Source organism: Chionomys nivalis, chromosome 11, assembly GCF_950005125.1.
Source record: "Chionomys nivalis chromosome 11, mChiNiv1.1, whole genome shotgun sequence".
Classification (NCBI taxonomy): domain Eukaryota; kingdom Metazoa; phylum Chordata; class Mammalia; order Rodentia; family Cricetidae; genus Chionomys; species Chionomys nivalis.
In genome coordinates, this window is record NC_080096.1 from 25,944,345 (window position 1) to 25,970,251 (window position 25,907).

Below are 25,907 nucleotides of genomic sequence, written 5' to 3' on the forward strand. Positions count from 1 at the left end.
TATATGATGCTGTAGGTCAAACCCAGGGCTTTGTGCATGCTAGGCAGACACTGTCAACTCAGCTATACCCCAAGCTCCACGACTATTATTTTCTTGACTTTTGGCTTTCAGGAAAGTTGTCACTTATCTAAGATTAGCTCTAGCTGCCAGCCTTAAGCATCATCCTTTTCGAAGGTCACTCTCAGTCTGGGTACACACACACACACACACACACACACACACACATGGTTCAAGACTCCAGGGACGACACAGTTCTAGAGGCGACTGCTTCTAGGTTGTCTAAAATCTCTACCATCTCATCTTGTTCACACCCTCTCTCTTTGAATGACTGTTCCGTGGAGGAGCTGCTCTAAGGAAGGAGGGTCACGTGGGAAGGAGAAGGAGGGGAAGGGAAGACAGTGCCTCACGGGCCCTAAATCTATGGACAACTAGAGAACTAGAGAACTGACCTCCAGGTCAGGACAAAGAGCAGGGTCAGAGTAGGCAGCGCCCAGCTGACCCTCCTTCCTCCCTCCAGACTGGTCCTCCCTGCAGCTGCTGCACCTCCAGTATCGATCCACTTTCCCAGCAAGCTCTCTGCACCCTGTCCCAGGCCAGGCCTGGCTTGGCTTGAGGCCCTCACCTCAGCTGGCATGAGCCATGGGATAGGACAGTCCACTCCGGAGCGTTGAGCAGGGACATTTGTGGGGAGGAGGTGAAGAGAGCCTTACTACCCTTTAACGCGACATGCCCTGGGGGAGGGAGGTCCTTTTGGAGAGATGCAAAGGGGTAGGGGTCTTCTGATGAGGGGAGGGGAGGGGAGGTTCAAGGCTAGGACCACCCAGTTTGGACCTGGGAGGGCCCCAGTAGATTAGAGACCTGAGTAAAGCAGCCCTGCAGGGCTGTAATTACCCCAGAGAAGCAGAGAAGACATCAACCCTAGGGTGCAAATGGAAAGGCGCCTTCGCAGCCATCACCAGAATAGAGAAAGGATAGCCCTTTGAGGGGTCTCCTTGAAACCGTTCTTCAGACCCTGCAACGTTCCCTAGGAAGATTTTGTCTGAAGCAGGCTTGGGAGAGAATTTAGACTTAATGCCGGAGCCTCCAGCATCCAGGGTGGGAATGGGGGATCCCAACCCCGCTCCCCACTCCCCCAGTTCCAGCGGCGGGTGAGTCACCCGAGAGCTCCCTACATAGTCTTCAGGCGCGCGGCGCGTACCATCGCGCGGCCGCAGGGGGAGACAGCGTAACCGGCATCGGTCCCCCAGCTCGGCGTCCTCTCTGCCGCGGGTACAGGAGAAGCATAGTGTGGTTAGCCGTGTTGCATTGCAGGGCGGGGTCGGGGCCCTCGGGTTGTGCCCGAGGTGGCTCCGTACTCCATCACGGCGGGGGTAGCCGTCCCCCGCGCACTTGGTACGTGCGGAGAGGCCAGGCCCAGCCCGGGCTGTACAATAGGGTTGGGCCGAGACCAGGACTGGGCCGGCGCGGGGCAAAGGAGTAGGATCGCGATTGCGGAGGACCAACACCGGGTAGCCGGCAACTCATAGCTTCGCTGGCCACCAGCTTCGACCTCTCTCACACCGAGCGCGGCCGCCTCTAAGTCGTTGCCCGCCGGGCGGGCCGGGCGGGATGCGCCGTGGGACCCCCGTCCTGGCCTCGGGCCGTCGCCGCCGCCGCCGCTGAGACCCCCCAAAACCTCCATTGACGCCACAACCATGGAGAACGGCCCGCGTGCGGAGCCCGGGCCGGGAGCACCCGCAGGTAAGCCGGGAGCCACGCAGGAGAGAGCCCGGAGGGAGGCCGAGCAGCCGCGGGGCGGCCAAGGATGAGGTTGGCGGCTGGGCGGGGACCCCTCCCCCGCCGCGCCCTCTGACCACTTAGAAGTTTAAAAATAAAGGCTGCGGCGGCCGCGGCTCGGGGCCACGGACGCATCTTCTGACAGCTGCCTCCTCCCCCAACCTCGGCGCCGGGACGCGCAGGGCATCGGGATCCGCGGGGACCCGGCTAGGGAATCGATGGGGTGACCCTTCTGCCGCAGCCCGGTGCCATCCTCTCTTCCCCACCCCCACTCTCCTTGGAGATCCACCCCAGACTCTGAAGATCCTCTTTTACTGAGCTGGAGCTGCTGTCCCTCTCTCCATCCTCCCGTGAGCACGTGTGACCTTAGCCTGAATGTGTGTGTTGGGGGGCTCAGATTCTCAGGCCTGGAACCCTACACGCCGAAGCTAGGCCCTTGTACCCCCACGCCCAGGCCCTGGCCCAGACCTCGCCCCCACCCCATCCGTCCAGCTGCCGCGCAAAGGGCCTGTTGCTGTTGCCGGCCGACCAGGAGGGGAGGGAGACGAGGGGGAGGTCTTTAGCGGTGGCTGCCAAGTAACCCGCCGGATAAAGGCGAGGGGGAGGGGGAGGCGGTATTGTTTGGGGCGCGGGCGGGAGCTGGGGAGTGGGCCGCCTTCCCGAAGCCAGGCCTACTTCGGAGCCCACCCAGTCCGATTTGGGACAGGAGTGACAGAGGTAGATCTGCTGGCCCTGCCGGCACCACTTCACTTCTTTGGGGCGGGAGTCGCATTGTAGAATGAGGCGAAGGCTCAGGGATGGCACTCCCGACATGCCACATCATTCCCCAGACTGAGGTTTTTGGATGCTAACACACACACACACACACACACACACACACACACACACAACTTCCAGGCCCTGGACCACCAAAGCTCTCCTTTTCACCCCTCACCCCACCAACCACCAGTGCCCTGAACTTCTGCAAATCCCATTCGATCTGGGAGCAGCTGATGAGGGGGTGGGGACAGAATTCTGGTTGGGCCTGGTGTTGAAGGGAGGACTCTTTCTTCCTGGAAGGGGAGGGAAAAACATGAACACTGAGGACCCAATTCCTGACCCACTGACGCAGTTGGGGGGAGGTGGCCCCATCTCCCACCCACACCCCCAGCAAGTCCCCAGACTAATCCTGCCACCTCCCTGCCCCTCTGGGGTGTGGACCCAGGATGAAAGAGTGGCTATGGGTGTGGAGAGCACCCGGGATGAGGTGGGGTTGCTTGGCCGTGGGTGGGCTCCTCCCCGTGTCAGTGTGGGTACTTGGAGGGGACCGATGATGGCCTAAGAGGACAGAAGAGTGGTGGGTTTCTGGAGGTTTAAAGGCTGTGTTGGCAACAAGGGTGAATGGGTTTGTCCTGGCTCCATAGAGCCTGAGAGGGACCACCTAGGGAGGCCCAGCCTGGTCTATCCATCTGCTTACTGGTATTCTGCACCTGAGAGTCCTTGGCACTTGGTGCACAAAAGCCTGAACGAGGGCAGTAACAGCCTCAGCACTGGTTGGTTTATAATTAGGGCACTTGGATGGGTGGCCCAGTCTGAGTATGAGGGCAGGGGTGGGATGCGTGGCTTTAGTGAGGGCCTAGCTGAGGGTGGAGGGTCATATGCAGGGGCCTAGGTTGGGACGACTCTTCTACTCACAAGGGTCTAGATGGAGTTACATGAGACGCTGGGTCGGGATGGTGGCTTGTCCCTACATAGTGAGAATCTAAAAGTGACCGGACCAATGACTTCCTGGGAGTAAATGATGTGCCCGTAGTGTGTGCTGGGAGAGTTTGGGACAGTGGCCTGTCTCTGAACGTTGGTGACATGACCCTGCTGACTTCAGGTACCTTTTGTGTACTTGTATGATGAGCAGTTAACAGACGGCATGGGGCAGGGGACAAGGGTGGCACCCACGTCAGAGTCAGAGGACCTGGATGGAAATCGCAGGCAGCTGTTTCCTGACTCCTGCAGTGGAGCCAGTATTCCGCCCCTGGAAAACAGGGGACAGGGTTTGCCTGTGCTCCTCATGAGGTTGATGTGAGGGGCAGAGATGCTGAGCCGAAGGAACCTGGCACGCAGGCACCAGACACCCTCAATAAAGTGTGATCACCGTGATTGTGGTTAGGCTCATTAGAACTAGTGCCAGCAGGGAGGCGTGAACTATGGCGGAGGGCAGGGCGGGAACTGGGAAGCAGCTTAGAGCCTAGACTCGAGTCAGTTGGAGCTCTATGTCATGACCTCCACTGTGTGGTGGAGGCATTTCTAAACCCGACTCTCACGCTTTACCATCTATATACTAAACATAATGCTAGGAATGATCCCTCAGAGGTATCAGACTCTTCAAAAGAGATGAATACATACACTCTTAGCACCTGGTACCAGCCTAGGTTGGTTGGTTTTGGTTTTACAAAACAGGGTTTCTTTGTGTAGCCTTGGCTGCCCTGGAACTCACTCTGTAGACCAGGCTGGCTTCTAATTCACAGAGATCGTCCTGCCTCTGCCTCCTGAGTGCTGGGATTAAAGGCCACCAATGCCTGGATTAGGTTTGTTTATCTCTGATATCATTTCTAATTCTGTCAGGAGTCTGAGGCCCAGAGATGGAGTACCATTAGAGTGGTGTGAGTGTGGATAGGGCAGACTACCAGGGGAGGGACTTCGGGACTTCTAGAGAGCTGTGAGGAGAAGGGAAGGTGGATTGCTAGACCTGATATAAGGCAGCGACAGGAGGAGAGAAAACACATTGTCCGGTGCCCCACCATGACAGCATAGTGCTGGTGGTGCTGAGGCGGTAAACGGTGAACGCTACCTACTGATTTAGTGAAGAAGAAGGCAGATGTGTTCTCTGAAGGGGTGTGTGTCAGTCCGCAGAGTGCTGCAGAGTATGGGATTTATTTGTGGACCGCCTCACAGAGCAGGAGGAAGCCCTGGAGTGGACGGACCTGAAACACTGAGTAGAAATTGGGGAGCCTGGCCCAATGGGCCACAGGTGTATGTGCAGCAGCCTGCTTGACTGACACCTCCTACTGCCAGTTCCCCCTCACTGGACTGGTGGGCTCAGTTTGAGGCCTTTAATGAGCCTCTAGTGTGCAGTCACGCACGTGCAAATGAGGAGTAAGGGCGCTAGGCCAGCTTAGCCCTTTTCCCACTAAGGACAGCCGCTGGCTATTGTGGGACAGAGGTGAAGAAAGGAGCAGGAAGCCGAAAGCAGGGCTCCAGACTAGAGTGGTGGCCTTTGAGGGCTGTTGGAGCAGGTCTCAAATCTGACTGAGCTTGACCAGAGGTCATAAGCAGCTGGGAATCATGTCCTTGGGTCCCCTCTGGGCCAGGGAGGGAGTCAGAGAGGCAGGCTTAAATAATGCAGCTTTGTTGACTGGTGGTGGCTCTGCCTGGCACCCCCTGGGCACGGCGTCCAACATCACCTCTCAGCTGCAGCTCTTCCCCGAGGGGAGTGGGAGCTTGGGGTAGGGAACTGATGTTGCTGTTCCTCCCCAGCTGTCAGAGGAGACCTGGGGAAGGAAGTGATTCCTTGGCTCTCCAAATTTATTGTTATTGTCCCCCGACCCTGCCATTTGTTCATGGCTTCACCGTGCCAGGCAGTATATCATGTGTACTCTCTCTCTCATTGCTCCTCATGACAATCCAATGAGTAGGGACTAATTCTCTGCCCATTTTATGAATGAGACCCAGAGAGGCAAGGTTGCTTGCCTAAAGCCACACAGCTAGGAGCTGGCAGAGGCAAGATTTGAAGCTTAGGCACCAAATCTTTCTACAGAATTATGACCAAGCAAGCCAGTGACAGGGTCTGGACCACCACGTTCCCAAAATTTACTTCAGTGGTCATTGTGGTTCAGGGGACCCCTGGTGATGTTTTCTTGCAGACACTGGTAGAGGCAGCTAGCCCTTGGGTTCCCTGTGAAGACCATCAGCTGGGGACCAAGCACATTAGACTCTCATGGTGATGACAGCCTAGCTAAAAGCCCATTCCTCAGACATTGGGCTGGGGCTGAGGGAGGGACCTGGTGGAGCCTGAGCTGTGGGATGGGGTCATTTCCTGCCGCCTAAAATAACAGGAAGTGGGAACCTCCTGATTGGAGGCTAGGAAACAATGGCCGCCGGTCCTGCCAGGGAGCTCCTTCAGAGCCTGTCTCCCTAGGACTACAGAAGCTTCAGCCTCGCTTGGGGATGCTGGCCTTTCCCAGTTCACTGCTTATGACTGCTAAGTTCCTCCAGGTCAGGCCTAATGCTGCTTTTAGGAAACATCAAGAAACACCTGTCCTGGCTCGGTCAGGCATCCCTTGGGCTTTGTCCTAGGGATAAAGCCCTTCCTAACCATCCCCATTCTCCCAGCCCAGATCTCTCCAGGAGGAGAGACCCAGGCAGACCCATCTGATAGCAGAGTGAGGGTCATGGAGACATTAAGCTGAGTCTGTCCAAACCCTACCTTTACCCTTCCCCAGCTGTGTGGCTTTAGCAAGTGTCTCGATCTCAGAATCTGTTTTCCTGATTTGTAAAGTGGGGGAACAGTATCCCCCTCTTAGGATCATATCAAAGATTGAATGAACTAACGAGGTTATATACTTAGCTGGGCCAGCCAGAAGCCTTAGCTGCTGTTATGAATCAGACTTCCTCTGGCCCCAGGTAAAGGAATGCCCTGAGGGGGGAGAGCAGAAGCCACTAGGACAAGGCTAGAGAAGTAAGCAGAGGAAACTGGCTCTCTATTTGCTGTGGTTCAGAGGGAGGACCTGGCTGCTTGTGGGCGTGTCTATGTGGGTATGTCTGTCTGTTTCAGAGTATCTGTGTTTCTGTGCTTGTGTGGTTATCAATCCAAGTCTGTTCCGTGAGGGAGACACAAGAATGTCTTGTCTCATCATTGTGTGTGCTCTTGTCTATGTTGTCTGCTTCCGCTCTCGAGTGCTCGCTTTTGGTCTCTGATGTATATGCCTCTCTATCTCCATACGTCTGTCCTCCTGTCTTCATCTGTAGTCTAATGTTGACACCTCAGGTGCCATAGCGAGGACAGAGGTACTTATCTGTCCTGTGTCCTTTGTCTGTTTCACGCCTCCGCTTCCCTGCTGCTCCCCTCAGCTCCCACCTGGACAGACTCTGCCTTGGAGATGGACCTCCCTTCCGGCCGCCTGTTGGCCAGCCTGGGCAGGAGCCTGCCTATCCTGCATTCCTGAGCTCTTAGCTCAAGGCCTGTCTGCCCCACCTGCACCCTTCACTTTTGTGGGGAACCTCCCTGGGGGAGCCACCGAATCACTTCCTTCTTAGGACACTGGTGGGAGCCTGAGGGAATGATGACGTGATAGCTGACAGGAACAGCATGACATAAGATTTTGTCATCAAGCAACACTGGGGTTCAAACCCCACCCCTGGCATGAACAATCTATTAATGTGAGTAACAATTACCTTACCTATGAAGGAGGCGGGGGGGTGTATGATACTTTCCCTTTAGGATGGTAATGAGAATCAAGTGACATAAGAGGCTCCATGTGACTTAGGAGTTGGCAGAGGACAGCAGGGTCTTGATACAGTCGTGACATTTCGAATTTAAAGAAACATCCGTGACTGGGAGCACCTTGGAGGTCCTACTATACTGTGTACTCTCTTTCTTTGTTTTTTAAGGTAGGATTTCATGTAGTGAGGCTAACCTTGAACTTGATTCTCCTGCCTTCACCTATCAAGTACCGGAACATGGTATATACCATCATGCCTAACTTACGACACACTATATAGGTAGTTTTCCACGTCTGTCCATCTATCCATCCATCTGCTTAGGTATTCACTGATCAGACGTAGGTTTCTACTGTGAGCATGGTCTGTGTGTGCTACAGAAAGGACTAAGGCCCGATTTCTTCTCTTAGTGAGTTTTTCCATGGGGCGGCATGGTGGGCAGACACATGATGAGACCAAATTATCAGTGCTGTGAGGGGCCACTGGCCCAGTAGGAGCTGGGGTGGCAGAAGAGAGAAGCCTGCATGTAAGGACTGCCAGGAGACAGCAGCCATGTGGCAGGCTCATAGAGGGGCTTGGCCCCCTTCCCTTAGCAGACCCTTTTAAGAGCTCTTGAAAAAGCAGGACTTGCCAATACTACCTCGTAACCAGTTCCTGCACCTTTGCCCTGCAAGTGTTCTTCGTGCCAAGGAATAAATACAAATTATCTCTGCTTATCCAGTTCTTAGCAAACACTTCTGCTGGACAGCAACATAGCAGAAGAAAACTGGCAGTGGGTGAACCCTCCCAGTCTGGCACAGTCCAAAAGCAAGATAAAATTAAGTAAGCTAAGGATCATATTTGATTGAGTTGAATAATCAGAAAAGAATCAACCATATTTGTATAGAGAATTAAGCTGGGAATTCATTTGGATTAACACAAGCTGTTCCAGGTAATGCCATCCTGATGGCATTTTGTCAGGGTTGGCGTAATTCTGAGGGAATATTTGTATTCAGGGTCAGTAGCCTGCCAGGTCACAAAAGTAGTTCCAAGCGTCCTGTTTGCCTCTTGAGAAATTTTTCTTGTTCAGCTGCTGGAGCAAACACTCATTATTATTTTTGTTAACGTCTACCTGAGTACCTTTGTCCAGGGTCCCGCCCAAACTCTGCTGAGATGGAGGTCCTTTTCTTCCTTTCGAGTGTTTAGCACTTCAGAATACAGCCATGCAGTTTCTCTCTCTCTCAGTCTCTCTCTGTCTCTCTCTCGACAGGATCTCTCTATTATGTAGCTCTGACTGTCCTGAACTTGCTGTGTAGTCCTGACTTCTCTAAGTAGACCAGGTTGGCCTTGAACTCACAGAAATCCTCCCTAGTGCCGGATTAAAGGCTTGTGGCACCACACCCAACAGATCTGTTCTTTCTGAGAGGAAACTTTTTCCTTCCCATGCACCTGCTTCAGGCTAGGGTGGCTTCACCGGGTGGCATTCTCTTGTCATTTAAAGTACTTTCTGACTGTCTCCTTGGACGTGGATGTGGCGTGGCGTTGTGGTAGCTGCTGCTGAGGCAGAGCTGAGCCGAGCAGATGTGACCCAGCCCTTGGAGGGCTTCCTCACTGTTCCTCATTGTCCAGGAGGAAGGAATGACACAGAGAAGCTTGACAGTCTAGGACAGTGCTCCCAAGAGAAGCTCCTGGAGCAACAACTGTGTGTCATAAAGAGTTTTGTGGCAATTGGAGAAGCCAAGGAACGCCTGTCTGAGGAAAAGGCGACTAAACCAGAGGAGAAGGAGAGTTAACGAAGAGAAGAAGGGAAACAGCACGTGCAAAGGCCCTGTGGCAAGAGGAGCTTGGGTAGTTATCAGAACAGAAAGGAAGGTCCGGAGAGTTAGAGTTCAGGGGACAAGCAGGGATCAGGGAAGGTAGAGATTTAAGACAAGTGGTGAAGGGAGACCGGGCCTTTTGCCTATGCCAGAGCTGGGGCCTCAGCTCTGGCGTCTCAGTTCTGTCCTCAGAGCAGATGACACCATCGAAGTTTCAAGTTTCAGTGGAGAACAGAGTAGGAATTAGGTGTGGCCGGTGGGACTCTGAAGTCCTCCAGGTAAGGAATGGTGATGCTCTCTGCCAGGGTGGGGCTTCATTTCCCAGGTACTTATTTATGGGGCATTTATGTCCCCATCTCTGTTGGTGCTAAGGATAAAATGAGACGAACAGTTGTAGCCCTGGGGACCATAGGCTAACAGTGGGGAGACTGTAAGATGGGATCTGTGAACCAAACGTGGTGGCACACAGCTGTCACCCCAGTTTTTAGGGAGGATAGCTGGAGCTCTAGAGGTTGACACAGCCGAGGCAACATATCAGGACCCTGTTTCTAAAAAGAGGCTTTGGTGGTGACCAGTTCTAGAAGGTACTGCTTTGCCAGAGATGTCAGATTCCATTGGCCTCTGCCCCCTCCAATGTCAAGCCTCCAAATAAATGATTTTACCACTAAACATTAGACAAATATAAATAAAGAAAACAAAGGGCTGAAGAGATGGCACAGGGGAAAATTCCCCGTGCTGCTCTTCTGGAGGACCAGAGTTTGGTTCCCATTACCCACGTCAGCTGGCCTGCAGTTGCCAGGAACTTCAGCTCCAGGGAGCTCCAGGGGATCCAGTGCCCTCTACGGCCTATGGACATGTGGCGCAAGTGCACACACACACATAAACGAAAGAGAGATCTCAAAAAGGAAATGAAGAAAAGCTTGGTAAGCCCAGCTGCTCAGCCAGGTGGGACAGGAGGATTGAGGTTTCAAGGCCTGGCTGGACTCTAGAGTGAGTCCTGAGTCAGGGCGGGCATAAAAGTGGCAAAAGCTGAGGTTACAGCTCGGTGGTAGAGTATTGGCTTAGGATGTCAGAGGCTCTGAGGTCAAGCCCAGCCCTAGTACTGAAGAGCAAACAAAAATGAGGTTGGTGCTTATCTAGAGTAACTGGTAAAGGATAATAGAACAGAGGAGAGGGAGATTTAATTACGGTCTTTGGTTTTAAATTTACTATTATATGTGGTGTGTGTATTTGTGTGTGTACAGGTGTGCACCGACACAGCATGATGTGGGATCTAGGGATAAATTCAGGTTATCAAGCTTGCACAGCAAGTGTTTTTACGCACTGAGCCATCTCACTGGCACTCCAGTTTGTAGTTTTAAATCAAGGCAGGCCTCACTGAGAAATGAGACCTGCAGGAGTGAGGGAGTGAGCCTAGCTGAAGCTGGGGACAAAGATATTCCTACAGGACTTGCAAGTTGCAGCCCAATGTGGAGGGACATAGGGAGGGTGGCTGGAGGAGCTGAACTCGGAGAAGGGGAATTGGGGAGATGATGTCTGAGAAGTAACAGACTGGAGAGTCTGTGCTCCATTGTGGCCTCTTTGGGTTTCATCTTCATGAGATGGGGGTATATTCCGGGGATTTCAGGAAAGAGTGACGTGATGTGACTCATTGTTAATTGATCCCTCCAGCTGCTGCGTTGAGAAAAGAGCAAGGGACCAGGGTAAGAAATGGAAAGGGGTGGGCCAAGGTGATGGGAATTGAGGTAGTGCTGGGCGGTGGTGGCGCGTGCCTTTAATCCCAGCATTTGGGAGGCAAAGGCAGGTGGATCTCTCTGAGTTGAGGCCAACCTGGTCTACAGAGAAGTCCTGTCTCAAAAAAGAAAAAAAGGGGAGGGAGGGAGGGAGAAAGAGAGAGAAATGGAAGTAGTGAAAAGTGATTGGATTTGGGGTACGTCATGAAAAAAAAATTCCAAAAGATTGGCTCAGATTAGACGATCTGAAGTGACTCCGCAGTCTGGGAAGTTGCCACAGCTGTGCTGGGAAAAACTGAAGCGGGAGGAGTGGTTACCTTTGTGACATCTATGAGACATCTGGGGTGTCAGGTAGGGAGGTACAGGGGTGAAACTGGTCCTCCAGGGAGAAGTCTGGGCTGGAGAAACAAATTTGGTTGCTGTCAGCACAGGAATGGTTTTTAGGGCTGTGAGTCTGGGTGACGTCACCACGGAATGTGGGGCCAGAGAAGAAGTGAACTCCTGGCAGCCCTGGGGCACACAGCACTGTGGAGAGGTTAGGAAGTCAGGGAGGGGCTGGCAGAGCGACACAAGTCCCAGCCGGCAAAGCAGAAGGGAAGCCCCACCTGAAGTCTGTCTTCTCCAAAGTGGAGCAAAGCATCACAGGGCCGGCCGTGTCAGTGTGGCTGGTGGGTCAAGTAAGCATGAAACAAATAGCCAGCTCCGAGATTAACGTCCTGGGGGCCCTGCTGACCTGGAGGAGGTCTGCCAGAGGGGATGTGAATGGCTTCTTCAGGACGGGTGCTGCTTGAGGAGGCCAGAGATAGTGTCCCCAGTAACCATCTGTGTCTGTGATGGTGTCATCGCCACAGCCAGGCCTTGACAACATCTGACGCCATATGCCCTGCTTCTCTCCGTCTCGGTAGTCGAGCCCTACTTAGACACTCACCGTCTTACCTGGTGGGTGTGACTTGCCTGGGTGTAGACAAACACCCGCCTACCAGTTTCCTTGCAACACCTGTTAGCACACACAGGTGCTTGAGGAAGGGCCCCACACACACCTCACCCTCAGCTTTTAAAGTAAGACTTAAACACACCTAAATTTTGGACTCAGGCAGCCCTGGGTTCAAATCCCGTTCCACCAAATACTGTTTTTTATAACCCTGAACAAATCCTTTCACGGAACGAGCTTTGCTTGCCTCGTCTATGGAATGGGGGAAGATGGTATCCCCCAGTGAGTAACAGGCCTTCACTCAGTGGCTTCCACTAGTATTGCCTGGCAAAGTCAGTTCAGGAATTTGCACCTGGCTGGGAGGTGACTAGGCACAGCTCTGGCTGGTATGAAGAGCTGGGTCACCTGTTAAGGAGCTGTCAGGGTTGAGGGTTATGAAAGACAAGGCCTCGGCTTGGGCTCTTGCCTGCAGTCCAGGAAGCTGGACATAAGGGGTGAAAGGAAAGTAAAAACCTGGGGTGGTGTGATTGCCTAACGTCCAGACTGTTTACATTGATGCTAGAGTCTGTGGAGAAGGACCTAGAGCCTTGGTTCTCGGCCTTCCTGTGCTGTGAGCCTTTAATACAGTTCCTCATACAGACCCCAGCCAGAAGATTATACCATTGCTACTTCACAACTTTAATTTTGTTACTGTTGTGAATCGTAATGTAAATGTCTGATATGCGACCCCTGAGTGGGGTTGTGACTCACTTGCTGAGAACCACCAGCCTAGACTCTGCTGATGATACTGGGTTCAGATCCAGGTTGGGTCACTTCCTAGCCTCATGTTCCTGAGCTGGGCGTGGTGGCAGGTGCTCAGAATCCTAGCACTCAGAAGGAGGCGAGAGCACACCAGTTCTCCCAGGCCAGGCTAGCCCTCATAGTGAGACCTTGTCTCAGAGGAAACAAAAAGGACTCCCCCTAGTCTGTCTGTCTCTTTACTTTCTTTTTCTTTCTTTTTTGGGTTTTTTTGAGACGGGGTTTTGAGGCACAATTAATAAAAACTCAGGGAGAGAAACTGGGGTTCAACCTGAAGATCCGAAAGGCAAAGCAGCCAGTCACTGGCTCTTACCTCTACCTGTCTGAAATGGCAATCCTGCCTCCAGAAATCTCAGAATGAGACTGTGTCTGAGAGCTTCTGTTTTATATTCCTCTCTAGTTCTGGGATTAAAGGCATGTGCCACTACTGCCTGGTTTCTTCTTCTTTTTTTTTTGTTTTTGTTTTTGTTTTTCGAGATAGGGTTTCTCTGTAGCTTTGGTGCCTGTCCCAGAACTAGCTCTTGTAGACCAGGATGGCCTCGAACTCCCAGAGATTCGCCTGCTTCTGCCTCCCGAGTGCTGGGATTAAAGGCGTGCGCCACCACCGCCCGGCTACTGCCTGGTTTCTATGGCAAACTAGTGTGGCTACTGGGATTAAGGGTGTGTGTTATTGCTGCCTGGTCTATAAAGGTGACAAGTGTGGCTGTTTTACTTTTCTGATCCTCAGGCAAGTTTAACTTATTAAAATACAGGTGAAATGCCACTACAGGGTTTCTCTGTGTAGCTTTAGAGTGTGTCCTGGAACTAGCTCTGCAGACCAGGCTGGCCTCAAATTCACAGAGATCCACCTGCCTCTGCCTCCCAAGGCTGGGATTAAAGGTGAACGCCATCACCACCTGGCTGTGCTTTACTTTCTTGTCTTTATATGTCTTTTCTATGTGTAATATGTCTTTATAACGTCTCCTTCATAAGCAATGAGGATAGACCTAGAGCATTTGGCTTTACATATAGGGAGCACTCGGTAAAATACGAGTATCAGTGGTGGTGCCTGCCTTTAGTCTTAGCACTTGGGAGGCAGAGGCAGGTGGGTTTCTTGTCCGATTGGGGACAGCCTGGTCTACATAGCAGTTCTAGGACAGGTAGGGCTACATAGAGAGCCAGTCTTCATGCATGTGTGAACGTCAGTGGCTATATCTAATCTCACAGTGCTGTGTCGTAGGTAGTATGAGCAGCTGTAGCACAGAGCAGCTCTACAACTGTCCAAGGTCACTCAGTCTGCAGGGAGACTGGGATCCATGCTTGCATCATCTGACTTTGAGCCCAAACCATCAGAAGCCTTCCTCCCAGAAGAGTGTCTTTAGAGAACCAAAGACAGTTCCCTGGGTGTCTCCTCCCTGCACACAACCTGTCCCAGGAATGGGGAGTTTGCATGTCCTGAGAGAGCCAGAGTTCCCAGAACAGAGGACTCAACGTGGCAGAGGGCCCCAGGAAGAGTGAAAATGTTACCCATGATACTGCCTAGTCCCATCTGTCAGTGCTGTGTCCTCACTGACTCCCTAAGTGGCCAGAGGTCCCCTGCAGATAGCATAAGGGCTCACCATGAGAAGAATTCTCTCTAGGAGAGCAGAAAGTTGACCCAGGTCCTTCAGGGAAAGGGAGGTAGAAGTGCGGCGCTAGGTTCGTTGTACCCATTCCACACGTGAGAAAACAGAAGCTTGGATTTGAGTGGCTTGCCTCCCTGTCCTGAGATAGCACAATTAGAACAGGCCATTAGCCTGGCGTCTGGTTTTAATCTGTCTTTTGGTGTGACATGCACATGCGAATGCATACATGTGTGTTTAACAAGTTCTCTTTTTTGTGACAAGCTGGTCTAGAATTTGTTGTGTAGCTAGGTTGACCTCGAACTCACAGCACTCCTTCTCCCTCAGACTCCCAAGTGCTGAAATTAACAAGTGTGTGCCACCATGCATGGATGAATAGTTATGCTGGGCGGGGGGGCAGGGAAGGAAGTTTTGGGTCACATTGTCTTACTTCAGACTTGTTACAGCGTCCGACTGGCCTTAAACTCATAGCAGTCCTCCTGTCTTAGCTCTCCTAGGGCTAAAACTAGAGGTGTGTGCCACCACCATGTCTAGCAATATTCATACTTTTTAAAAAGATTCCTTTATATATATATATATGTGTGTGAGAGTATTTTGTCTATGTGCAACACATGTTTGTCTAATGGCAGAAGAAACCAGAAGAGGGTGTCAGATACCCTGAGACTGGCATTACAGATGGTTGTGGGCCACCATGGGAGTGCTGGGAACCGAACTAGGTCCTCTGCAATAATAACAAGTGCTCTTAGCCGTTGAGCTATCTCTCTAGCCTCTGATATTCATAGCTTTAAAGACTAAGTCTAAGGGTTGCACACCGACAAATCTATAGCTGGCTGCCTATCTCACTGATGCCTTTGGCCGTGCAGATATCCTAGAGGTACCATGCTTTTGCCTTTCCTCTTGGCTGGCCCCATGTGCCCAGCCCTGACATACTCTGTGAACCAACTGGCCTTTGGGTTGGACAGTGTGACCAGAGCCACAGTAGAAAGATGATGAAGGGGCAGCAGGGTGTCTCAACGGCTAAATCACCAGCTCAGAGCCTGATGACCTGAGTTCTATCCCCAGGATCTGCATGGTGAAAGGAGAGAGCCAGTTCTCACAAGTTCTCTGACATTCACATATACACCATGGCAGGGGTCCTTCCATACATACACACACCCACATACACATAGGTGAATAAATGTAATTTCTTTTTATTTTATTTATTTATTTATTGGATTTTCGAGACAGGGTTTCTCCGTAGCTTTTGGTTCCTGTCCTGGAACTAGCTCTTGTAGACCAGGCTGGCCTTGAACTCCCAGAGATCTGCCTGCCTCTGCCTCCCAAGTGCTGGGATTAAAGGCGTGCGCCACCACCGCCCGGCTTGTAATTTCTTTTTAAAAGGAAGAAAAGGAGGTAAGGAAGGCAGACATAGGAGCCAGTGATCACCATTTGGTGCTACACATTTCTTCTCAGTCTCCCAGCATACCGTGATCCATCTGCCCCTTTGCAGCCCGCTCTTCCCTGCCAGACCCTTTCTTTGCTTTGCCAACTCCTGCTTATCCTTCAGATCATTTCTCCATGTGTAGGTTAACCATAGCAGCTGTACGGTGCTGGATGCGGTACTTCCTCTCTGCTGTCATTTGTCCGTCTGCCCTACTGGAGGGTGAGCTCCCTAGAGGCAGGAATCCTGGCTATCCTCTCACATGGATAGAATACCCACGAATGAACGAATAAATCCATCGGAGAGATTGTTGAGCGATCATCAGTACATGTGTTTAGTCTGACCCTCCTTTCCTCTCTTACTGATCTTTCAGCTATGATAGCCAGGATTCCCGCAGAGCCAAGACCTTCTCCAGAAGGTGACCCTTCCCCTCCACCGCCACCGACACCGATGTCAGCCTTGGTTCCTGACACTCCCCCAGACACCCCTCCTGCCTTGAAGAATGCCACTAGTCCTAAGCAGCTCCCATTGGAACCAGAGACTCCCACCGGGCAGATCTCACCTCGGCCAGCTCCTCCACAGGAAGACTCCCCATCTTCAGAAGCAAAGAGCAGGGGACCCACCCCACCAGCCACAGGCCCACGGGATGCCAGACCTTCTCGAAGGAGTAGCCAGCCATCCCCAACAGTAGTACCAGCCTCTGACAGCCCTCCCACCAAGCAAGGTATTTGTGATGTCCCAAGTGCTGGGCCATGGGTTGGTCATCTGGAGTCTTCTTTGCCATGCAGGACAAGGCCAGGAAGATGAGGTGGGGCCAAAGGGAACGTTGAAGCCATTTGCCCCAGGAGACCTTCTGACTCTCTCTGTTGTTCCCTCTGCTCAGATGTAAAGAAGGCAGGAGAGAGACACAAGCTTGCCAAAGAGCGACGAGAAGAGCGGGCCAAGTACCTGGGTGAGTGTTTGGGTAGCGTTATCATCTTCATCAACATTCCCCAGCCTCCTGTGAATAAATATTACAGACCCTTCTAGAATACTGTGTGTGTGCTGGCCTCATGAAATCCTCAGCATAGTTTGAAGAGATGACATCACTTGCCTGAGAGCTAGTAGATAGTTGAGATCAGACCCAGACAGACCCTGTATCTTACAGTGGTTCTCAACCTGTGGGCCATGACCCCCATGGGGTTGCATATCTGATAACCTGCATATAAAATATTTACATTATGATTCATGACTGTAGCAAAATTGCAGTTATGAAGTAGTGACAAAATAATTGTGTGGTTGGGGGTCACCATAGCATGAGACACTGTATTCAAAGGTCGCAAGCCTTAGGAAGGTTGAGAACCGCTGCTCTGTATGTACTATCATGCGCTGAAACCTGTCCAGTAGCCCCCAAGTCATGTGCAGGAGAGTCTCACGCTGGTGGACTCCCTTGCCCTCCAGCCTGAGAGATGTGAGTTCAGTGGGGCCAGCAGGTTTCCCTAGACCTGCCTTCAGGAAGCCCTGAACTATGAAGGGGACTTCATAGAGGCAGGCAGAAAAGGGACGGTCCAGGACTGGGGTGGCAGACCGCTGCTGGGAGCTGCTTCAGGCTCAGACCTGCCGCAGAACCCCTAGGTCATGCCCCCTCATCTCTACCCCAGCGGCCAAGAAGGCAGTGTGGCTGGAGAAGGAGGAGAAGGCCAAGGCGCTTCGGGAGAAGCAGCTCCAGGAGCGCCGACGACGATTGGAGGAGCAGCGGCTTAAAGCCGAGCAGCGCCGGGCTGCCCTGGAGGAGCGGCAGAGGCAGAAGCTTGAGAAAAACAAGGTATGTTCTTGGCAGGCCCAACAGAGATCACACAGATCTGCAGGTCTGCATAAATGTATGTCCTCCGGTGGTCTATGTAGTAGAAAAGTACACCCACACATACACACATGTCCCCATGTGCTCTGTCCTAGGCAGTCCCTTCTGCATCCACCTCTGTGGCCCTGCCCCCATGTGTCCATGCGGTTGTGCTGGCTCCCACATGTGTTTGTGACAGGCCCGAGGCTCTGTTCTATGTATGGAGATATGTGTCTGGGAACAATCCTACTTCCGTCACATGAATAGAGTCTAGTTTGAGCATTGTTGAAGCTATGAAGGATACGAGAGCTTAGCCTGCCTGGTAGCCTCAGCCAACAAAAAAAGGGGGGGGGGCAGATCCAAGATCAGGATCCCCAATGCTAGGGAGATATAACCCCTGCTCAGGAACCCCAGGCGAGGAGAGTCCCACCCATCTCAGGAAGTGACTCAAGGCCAAGAAAAGCTCTCCAAGAACTGTGGAGAGGATCTGTCTATCGTACATGGGCTTGAATCACGGCAGAGTCGGTAACCTTGGTTACCTGCAGTGAGTCAGGGAGAACTTAGGATGGGGGAGGACTTTCTCCCAGGTATGGTGGCCGATCCTGAGTCCAGACCTCTCTCTTTTCCCCATTGGCTCCCAGGAACGCTATGAAGCAGCCATCCAGCGGTCAGTAAAGAAGACCTGGGCTGAAATCCGGCAGCAGCGCTGGTCCTGGGCAGGGGCCCTGCACCACAGCTCCCCCGGACGTAAGACTAGTGAGTGGGCTGGAAGTGCTGGTGGGTGGCTGGGCAAAGCTGGGGCCTGCTGAGGTGGGGGAGGAACATTTTACACACAAGGTGCTCGCTATTCCCTGCGGCAGGTGTGTCTTGCTTCTTGTGTCTTCCGGAATGGCCTGTAAACCATCCAATGTGTCACCTCGGTTTGTTCCTCAAACCTGTGTCATCTTAGGAGTTGCTTAACATGCCTTCCTCCTACTAATTACTGTTAGTTGATGATGTGTAGAAAGAGGACTTTAATACCCTGTAGATCCTGGATGCTTTAAAAAAAAAAACAAAAAACTGTCATCCTCTGTTTGGAAGGTAGTTTTTTTTGTCTAAGTTTTCTTTGCATAGGCGCGTTGTGGATTTTGGTCTGATTCCTTGCTGGCATGCACATACCACTGCGCTTGGACGTCTATGCAATGACAAGGTTTATAGCTCATGTTCCCACCTAGTGTATGTGCCCATAGAAGTGCGTGTAGCCCACTCTGTGAGGCTGTGTTTTAGGCTGTGTGCCTCTGGGAGGCTCCTTAGTCAGATTTAGGTTCAAACTCTGATACTTGTGTGACCTTTAACTTGTCAAATCTCACTTTCTTCATGTGTAAAATGGGGATAACAGCACTACGTGGCCTCCAAGGTCAATTGTGGGTAGATGTTTGGAGGATCAAGTGAGGTAACATGTATGTGGTGCCCAGCACAGTGCCTGGCCCATGGTAAGCTGTCATAACTGTCATGGCTAGGTCACTTCATTATGTTTCTGCCTGTGTGCATCTTACATGTGTTCCTCTGTCTGTGCATGTCTATATACATATGTGCATGAATAAGTATTCACCTCTCTATATGCCCATGTTTGCATGTCTTTGTGTGTCTGGAGAAATATGTGGAACTCTGAACTGTGTAGGTCTTCTGTTTAGGAACATCTTTGCATTGCCCCAGGATGTGGGTGTTGTATCCATAGCGCCTTGGCTGGGCAGTGTCAGCAAGTGCCAATGTTGGATGGTTGTGGGGAGGGATTGCAGCACCCAGCCCTAGGCAATGGCTTCCCTTGGTCTGGCCAGGAAGGCTGTAGTTCTAGTTTTCCACCATTTCTTCCCTCTGCTCCATCTTCATTGGCTCCCCCAATCAAGGTTGTTTCTGATCACCTTCCTTGTTCCCTCCCCCTCCCAGGGCCAAGTCAAGCCTCCTCTTCCCCATCCATCCTAGCCTGCCCGCTCCTTCCTCTCCCACCCCACCCTCAGAGCATCCTGCATGGAAGGCCTCAGTGCCCCCCCTGGCTCCCTTCTGGCCCGGCCCTAATGCCGTGTCTTTTCCCCTCCAGGTGGGAGCAGGTGCTCCGTGTCGGCAGTAAACCTGCCCAAACACGTGGACTCTATAATCAACAAGCGGCTCTCAAAGTCCTCTGCCACGCTCTGGAACTCCCCCAGTAGAAGTAAGAGGAGGCTCAGCCTTCCCCCTCCAGAGCCCCTTGTAGCCAGCTAGCCCCCTCCAGAGCTTATCCCTGGAGCGCTCATACTCCAGGTCCAGCCCTACTGTATCCCACCCGGGGCTCTGTGCCCTTTGGAGGAGCCGGCATTTGGGTCTGGACCCCAGGACATAGTAGTGTCCTGTAGGATAGGAGAACAGACACAAAGGATAATGGCCTAGAGGGCTGAAAGCCTGGCAGGGGCTAAGGGCTGGGGTGGCAGTGGCAGTCAGCTTCATCTCTAACCACAGCCAGCTGGCCGGGGCCAGCCTTAGACAGGTGGCTTTGCCCCCATGTGTCAGACTAGCCTGGATACTAGGGTGGGGCTGTTCTGGCTCCACCCTGGAGGGCCATGCAACCCTGCCATCTCTGCCTCTAGAACACCTGCTTTGTCCTTGGATGGGTCCAAAGTTGGGACCCACCAAGGTGGCACAGCTCCTGCGTTCCCACCATGCTCTGGTGCTTCCATCTGAAAGAACCATAGCTAAAGTTATTTATAAGTTTCTCTAGCTTTTATTTGGTTGTTCTGTCGCCTAGCAACCAAATCAGCTGCTGCACCAACCCCACCTGACTGAAGCTTAAAAATAACCCAGCAGCTGAAGGGACAGAGCAGGGTGGCCTAGGGCAACCGGGCCCTCCAGCAGCCTCTCTGGCACACTCCTAACGGCTGGTTGGAGGAGCACAAGGACCCTCACTCCCCCAAATCCAGGAAGCATGCCTCCCCCAGGCCAGCATGATGAGATCAGGAGAGGCAGGCCCTGCTGTGGGACCTGGGAGAGGGCAGTGGGGTCGTCCCTAGATCCTGTTATGGCTCCTTCCTTTGCTCACAGTTTTGAGCCCTCTCACCTGGGGAGAAGGGTAGGAGGCACTCCTAAAGTGATGCAGGGCAGGGCGTTGGCTAGGATCCCCTCCCCCACCGGTTTTGGGAATTGAACCTAGGGCCTCTTGCATGACAGCCAAGCGCTCTACCTCTGAGATATATTCCCAGTCCCTTGCTCAGTGTGTTGTTGCCTGTGTCTGCAAAAGGAGGACCACTTCTCAGGAAGAAATGTGTGGCCCTGCGTGACTTGGGGTGGGGGTGACAGTCCTCTTGAGAATCCTTGGGCTCTTCTTGGGTTCAGTTCCTAGTCCCCACCTGTGCCTCCGCCTGCCTTGACCTGCTCTGCCTGGTTCTCCCCCCAGATCGCAGCCTGCAGCTGAGCGCTTGGGAGAGCAGCATTGTGGATCGTCTGATGACGCCCACCCTCTCCTTCCTGGCTCGAAGTCGCAGCGCGGTTACACTGCCCAGAAACGGCCGGGACCAGGGTAGGGGCAGCGGCCCTGGGAGACGCCCCACAAGGGGCCGGGCAGGGGCCAGCCTCGCGCCTGGGCCACACTCCGACCGCACTCATCCCTCTGCAGCCGTGCCAGTGTGCCCTCGCTCAGCCTCCGCCAGCCCGCTAACGCCTTGTAGCGCCCCTCGGAGCGCGCACCGCTGCACCCCGTCTGGGGAGCGCGCGGAGCGACGGAAGTCTGGTGCCGGCGGCAGCCCCGCATTGGCCCGCCGCCGGCTGGAAGCCACGCCGGTGAGTGGCCCGCAGCTCACGGTGGGGACAGGCGCGATTGGGCTGGAGCGCGACCGCGGCTGACCTCTCCTCCTCGCTCCTATCCCGCGCCTCCAGGTGCAGAAAAAGGAGAAGAAGGACAAGGAGCGGGAAAACGAGAAGGAAAAGAGCGCCCTGGCCCGCGAGCGCCTCAAGAAGCGGCAATCGCTACCAGCCTCTGTGCGACCCAGGCTCTCCGCAGCCGCCGGTGCTGAGCTCAGGTGGGCGGGGCTCCGCGCCTCACCTGGCCATTCGCTCTGGCTCTGTCAATCATTCCCAAATACTTTAAGTTACTAAAGGGCAGGTTTTCTATTTTCTTGCCCCCGTTTTTCCTTTTCTCTCTGCTCTCCCCCGCCCCAACACACTTTTTTTTTTTTTATTGAAACAAAGCTCCAACTCTTGACCCTCCCCCCCAGACTCTTACTTCATGAACTGAGTACTGGGAATAAAACCCTCAGCCTCCTGCATGCTAGGCAAGCACCCCATCACTGAGCCATATACTAAGTCTTATTCGTAGTTTGTTTAAGACAGTGTTTCACTAAGTTGCCCAACCTTGAACCTGTGATTCTTCTAAAGTAGCCGGGGTTATATCAGACCTGTGCCATTATACCTTCCCAGGTGTGTGTGTGTGTGTGCGCGCGTGCGTGCGCGCGCGCGTCAGAAGCCCACTCTTGGAAATCAGTTCTCACTCAACCATGTAGTTCCAGGAGTTGAGCTCAGGTTGTCAGGCTTGGTGACAAGCCCCTTTGCCTGCTGAGCCATCTCAGTGGTCCCTTTTGTTGTTTGTTGGGCAAGAACATCATGTATCCAAGACTGACCTCTAATTAGCTCTGTAGCCAATGATGACCTTGAACTTATGAGCCTCTGCCCCCACCGCTCACATGCTGGCGTTACAAGGCCGTGTGCATGTTCAGCAAGCGTTCTACCCACTGACCCCTTGGTTTGTTTGTTTTGTTTTTATGAGGCAGGGTCTCCTTATGTAGCTCAGGTTGCCCTTGAACTAATGGTATAGCCTGGGCTGGCCACAACCCCCTGGCTGTCTTCCTGCCCTGGACTTTCACTTTTTCTCTTCTTTATTTCCTTATCCTCTATTCCCCTCCCCCCCCCTTTTTTTCTCTCTTTTCGTTTTTTTGATTATGGACATGCACCCCCACCCCCAATTCCTAAAACAGTAACACCTGATAAGCAACTCAGTACACACTTGATCAGTGACCGACTTACCCTGTGGTGTTCTGGGTGCTGAGGACACTGAGCCAAACCAGACCTACTAAGTGTGCATGCTGCTGGGGAGGCAGATGTTAGTCAAAGCTCTCACAAACGAATTTATAATTGCAAACTGGGATATATGCACTAAGAGGAAAATGATAGCACTGTGAGTGGATGCAGCCCAGCCCACAAAAAGTAATATTGGAGGCTGGTAAGATGGCGCAATGAGTAAAGACCTTTGCTGTGCAGGCGTTATGAGCTGAGTTAAATCCCTGGATTCCATGGAAAGATGCAAAGAAAGAACCAGCTCACGGCTGCCTTCTGACTTCCACAAGCATGCTCACACATGCATGCTCACGCATGCATGCCCCACACAATAACAACAAGTAATCTTTTTCTTTTTTTTAAGGGAATACGTCACCAAAGAAGTGACATGCTGGGGGAGGGGAGTGCCCGCCCAGGTGCTTTGCCTCCCGTTCTAACCCCTTTCTTCTCTCTTAGCCCTAAGTCCAAGGCCCGGCCATCCTCTCCCTCTACAACCTGGCACAGACCTGCCTCCCCCTGCCCCAGCCCAGGACCAGGCCATGCCCTTCCTCCAAAACCACCATCCCCTCGAAGCACCACCGCATCACCCAAGGGGCGGGTTCGGAGGAAGGAGGAGGCAAAAGAGAGCCCCAGCCCATCAGGGCCTGAGGACAAGAACCGCAGCAAGAACAGAACCACTGAGGAGAAGGAGCCAGCGGCCCCAGCTTCACCAGCGCCCTCCCCAGTGCCCTCCCCGACCCCAGCCCAGCCTCAGAAGGAGCAGCCCTCAACAGAGATCCCTGCAGGTGCACAAAGAGAGGGTAGGCGGGGCAGAGGTGCCATCTTTTCCTGTGTCAGACACTAGTGCAGAGGGACAGGAAGAGGGATCTCCTGCCCATAACAGGCCAATTTTCAGACAGTGATGGCAGCAATTGGGTTGAATGAGTGGGTCACTGAGGTCCTGAAAGCATACGGGTATACAGGGGTGATGGAGGTGCCTGCACCCGTGTGTGCTGACTCCTGGTCTTTTTTTTTTTTTTTTTTTTTTTTTGGTTTTTCGAGACAGGGTTTCTCTGTGGTTTTGGAGCCTATCCTGGAACTAGCTCTTGTAGACCAGGCTGGTCTCGAACTCACAGAGATCCGCCTGCCTCTGCCTCCCAAGTGCTGGGATTAAAGGCCTGCGCCACCACCGCCCGGCTTTTTTTTTTTTTTTTTGAATCCTGGTCTTGATCTTCCCCCAGATACCACTGTCCAGACTGCCCCTCCCACCACTGCTCCCCCGGTGACCCCTAGCAAACCTATGGCCGGCACCACAGACCGAGAAGAAGCCACTCGGCTCCTGGCTGAGAAGCGGCGCCAGGCTCGGGAACAGAGGGAACGCGAAGAACAGGAGCGGAAGCTGCAGGCTGAAAGGGACAAGTGAGTGTGACCTCAGGGACTGTGAGGGCCCTTGTAGCACCTAAAAAGGTGAAAACCAAGCTTGAATTTTCTAAATTTTCAGACGAATGCGGGAGGAGCAGCTGGCACGGGAGGCGGAGGCCCGGGCTGAACGCGAGGCTGAGGCCCGGAGACGGGAGGAGCAGGAGGCTCGAGAGAAGGCGCAGGCTGAACAGGAGGAGCAGGAGCGGCTGCAGAAGCAGGTGCCCAGGCCGGTTGGAGGGCTGATCTTAGCTGGCTCTGAGTGGGTTTGGGCAGGAGGGAACCCAAAGCTATGGTGATCTTTGGTAGAAAGAGGAAGCCGAAGCTCGGTCCCGGGAAGAAGCTGAGCGCCAGCGCCTGGAGCGGGAAAAGCACTTCCAGAAGGAGGAGCAGGAGAGACAAGAGCGAAGAAAGGTGTGCAGTGCCAGTGGGGTCTGGGGCGGGGGCGGGGCCTTGATGGGGCGGGGCCTGGGGCTGGCCTCAGTTCCTGCAAATAGTAGCCCAGACCTGGGCTTGAATTTGTAGAAGACAGAACGAGGAAGAACGGATCAGGGCTGAGAGCTACCAGCCCTAGAATAGGGCCAGCTGTGAGAAGTTGAGGGTGAGGTTTGTGGGCCTAACTACTGTGGGATTTCCTCACAGCGGCTGGAGGAGATAATGAAGAGGACCCGGAAGTCAGAAGCTGCTGAAACCAAGGTCAGGATTCTCAGGTTGGGGAGTGGGCATTGGGGAAAGGAGGTTGCAGAAAAGCCTTCAGAGTCGAGGAAGAGTGTGGTAGGGAGGCTTTTCTGTGTCTGGGCAGGGAGGGCAGAGCAGTAGAATGGGTCCACGTAGCCCTGACAGCGCTTCCCTTTCAAACAGAAGCGGGATGGAAAGGAGACCACAGTCAACAATTCCGGCCCAGGTAACGCCCCCGCTCTTCTCACTTCCTTTGCTCTGGTCACCCCTGAGCTCCAGTCCCTCCCTTCATCCGTCCCTAACTGATGGCCATTTCTTCGCTGTGATAGACCCTGTGAAACCTGCAGAGACTCGGCCCTCCGGGCTACAGAAGGATTCTGTCCAGAAAGAGGAGCTGGCCCCTCAGGAGCCACAGTGGAGGTACCAGCTCCCAACCCCAGGGACTCTGAGCCAGGCAGGCAGCTGCCGGCTGGAGCTATGGACTATGGGCTTCTCAGGGAGGTGGATTACTAACCCTGGACCCCTACATCCACAGTCTGCCAAGCAAGGAGATGCCAGGGTCCCTGGTAAATGGCCTGCAGCCTCTCCCAGCGCACCAGGAGAACGGCTTCTCCCCAAAGGGAACCGCTGGAGAGAAAGGTCTGGGTCGAACACCAGAGGGACTCCTCCCATTTGCAGAGGCAGAAGCCTTCCTCAAGAAAGCAGTGGTGCAGCCCCCACAGGTCACAGGTAGGGACTATAGGAACTCTGGCTCTTGGACTGGCTGTACCCACCCATCCCTACTGGGACTTCTCAGCCCTGACTTTTTCCCCTCTCCTTTCCCTCAGAAGTCCTTTAAGCAATTGCCTTGGACCCGGGTGCAACTGCGAACGTTTCTTTGCATCAGCTCTTGGGTGTCTGGAAGAGAAAGAGACAGAACAAAGATGGACGTGGCCTGGGCCCCGGGGGTGGGTCCTCACTGTTGTTTTTAATCTGCACCTTATAGACTGATATGTCTCTGGCGGGAAGCAGGCCCTGCCGCTCAGTGCACCCGTGTGCCACACACTCAGACACCCATCTTAACCCATACACACATACACTCATAGCTCTCTGGCCTCCCCTGGGGAGGGACCACTTATAGTATTTGCCTTGGTTTGGTGGGGTACGGTGGATGTGAATATGTAAATAGCCGTGTTCAGACACCTCTATGTGGAGGAGGCGGGGACAGGAGGCAGTCCCTCCTCCCAAGGCTCCCTGGGAAGGTCTTCCTCTATTTAACTGTAACCAAGGGGGAACCCAGGTCTGGGAAGAGGGGGAACACCTTAGGCCACAGAATACTGGTTGCTTGAGGGGTAATGGCCCCTGTCCTCGCTTGGAATCAGTGTTATTCCATCTGATCAAACTTCTCCGGAAATAAAGTGAGAATAATTCTGCCAAATCTGTGTGTCCTT

At 53.3% G+C, this 25,907-nt stretch overlaps 1 protein-coding gene across 14 annotated transcripts; it reads left to right on the plus strand.

The window, feature by feature from the left end:
* The first annotated feature begins 1,368 nt into the window (after positions 1-1,368).
* Map7d1 (MAP7 domain containing 1) lies at positions 1,369-25,907 on the plus strand. 14 transcript variants are annotated; one of them, XM_057784454.1, is made up of 18 exons: positions 1,374-1,740; positions 15,901-16,251; positions 16,411-16,479; positions 17,168-17,331; positions 17,988-18,093; positions 19,424-19,534; positions 20,750-20,872; positions 20,969-21,132; positions 21,229-21,371; positions 22,858-23,186; positions 23,622-23,799; positions 23,882-24,020; positions 24,109-24,213; positions 24,442-24,495; positions 24,661-24,703; positions 24,807-24,897; positions 25,013-25,206; positions 25,305-25,907. In XM_057784454.1, the coding sequence occupies exons 1-18, from the start codon at positions 1,695-1,697 to the stop codon at positions 25,313-25,315; spliced, it is 2,421 nt and encodes an 806-aa protein (XP_057640437.1). In that variant the 5' UTR covers positions 1,374-1,694; the 3' UTR covers positions 25,316-25,907. The 14 variants fall into 14 exon arrangements, with proteins under 14 accessions (XP_057640431.1, XP_057640430.1, XP_057640433.1 ...); XM_057784451.1 differs by having other exon boundaries at positions 1,375-1,740; positions 17,988-18,102; positions 22,858-23,201; XM_057784452.1 differs by having other exon boundaries at positions 1,376-1,740; positions 17,988-18,102.

Bases quoted from the DNA above. Each gene is read 5' to 3' on its own strand.
- Map7d1 (XM_057784447.1), top strand. From the start codon at position 1,695: ATGGAGAACGGCCCGCGTGCGGAGCCCGGGCCGGGAGCACCCGCAG. The intron at 21,372-22,857 runs GTGGGCGGGGCT...CTTCTCTCTTAG, and splicing joins GCCGCCGGTGCTGAGCTCAG to CCCTAAGTCCAAGGCCCGGC. The intron at 24,214-24,441 runs GTGTGCAGTGCC...ATTTCCTCACAG, and splicing joins AGAGACAAGAGCGAAGAAAG to CGGCTGGAGGAGATAATGAA.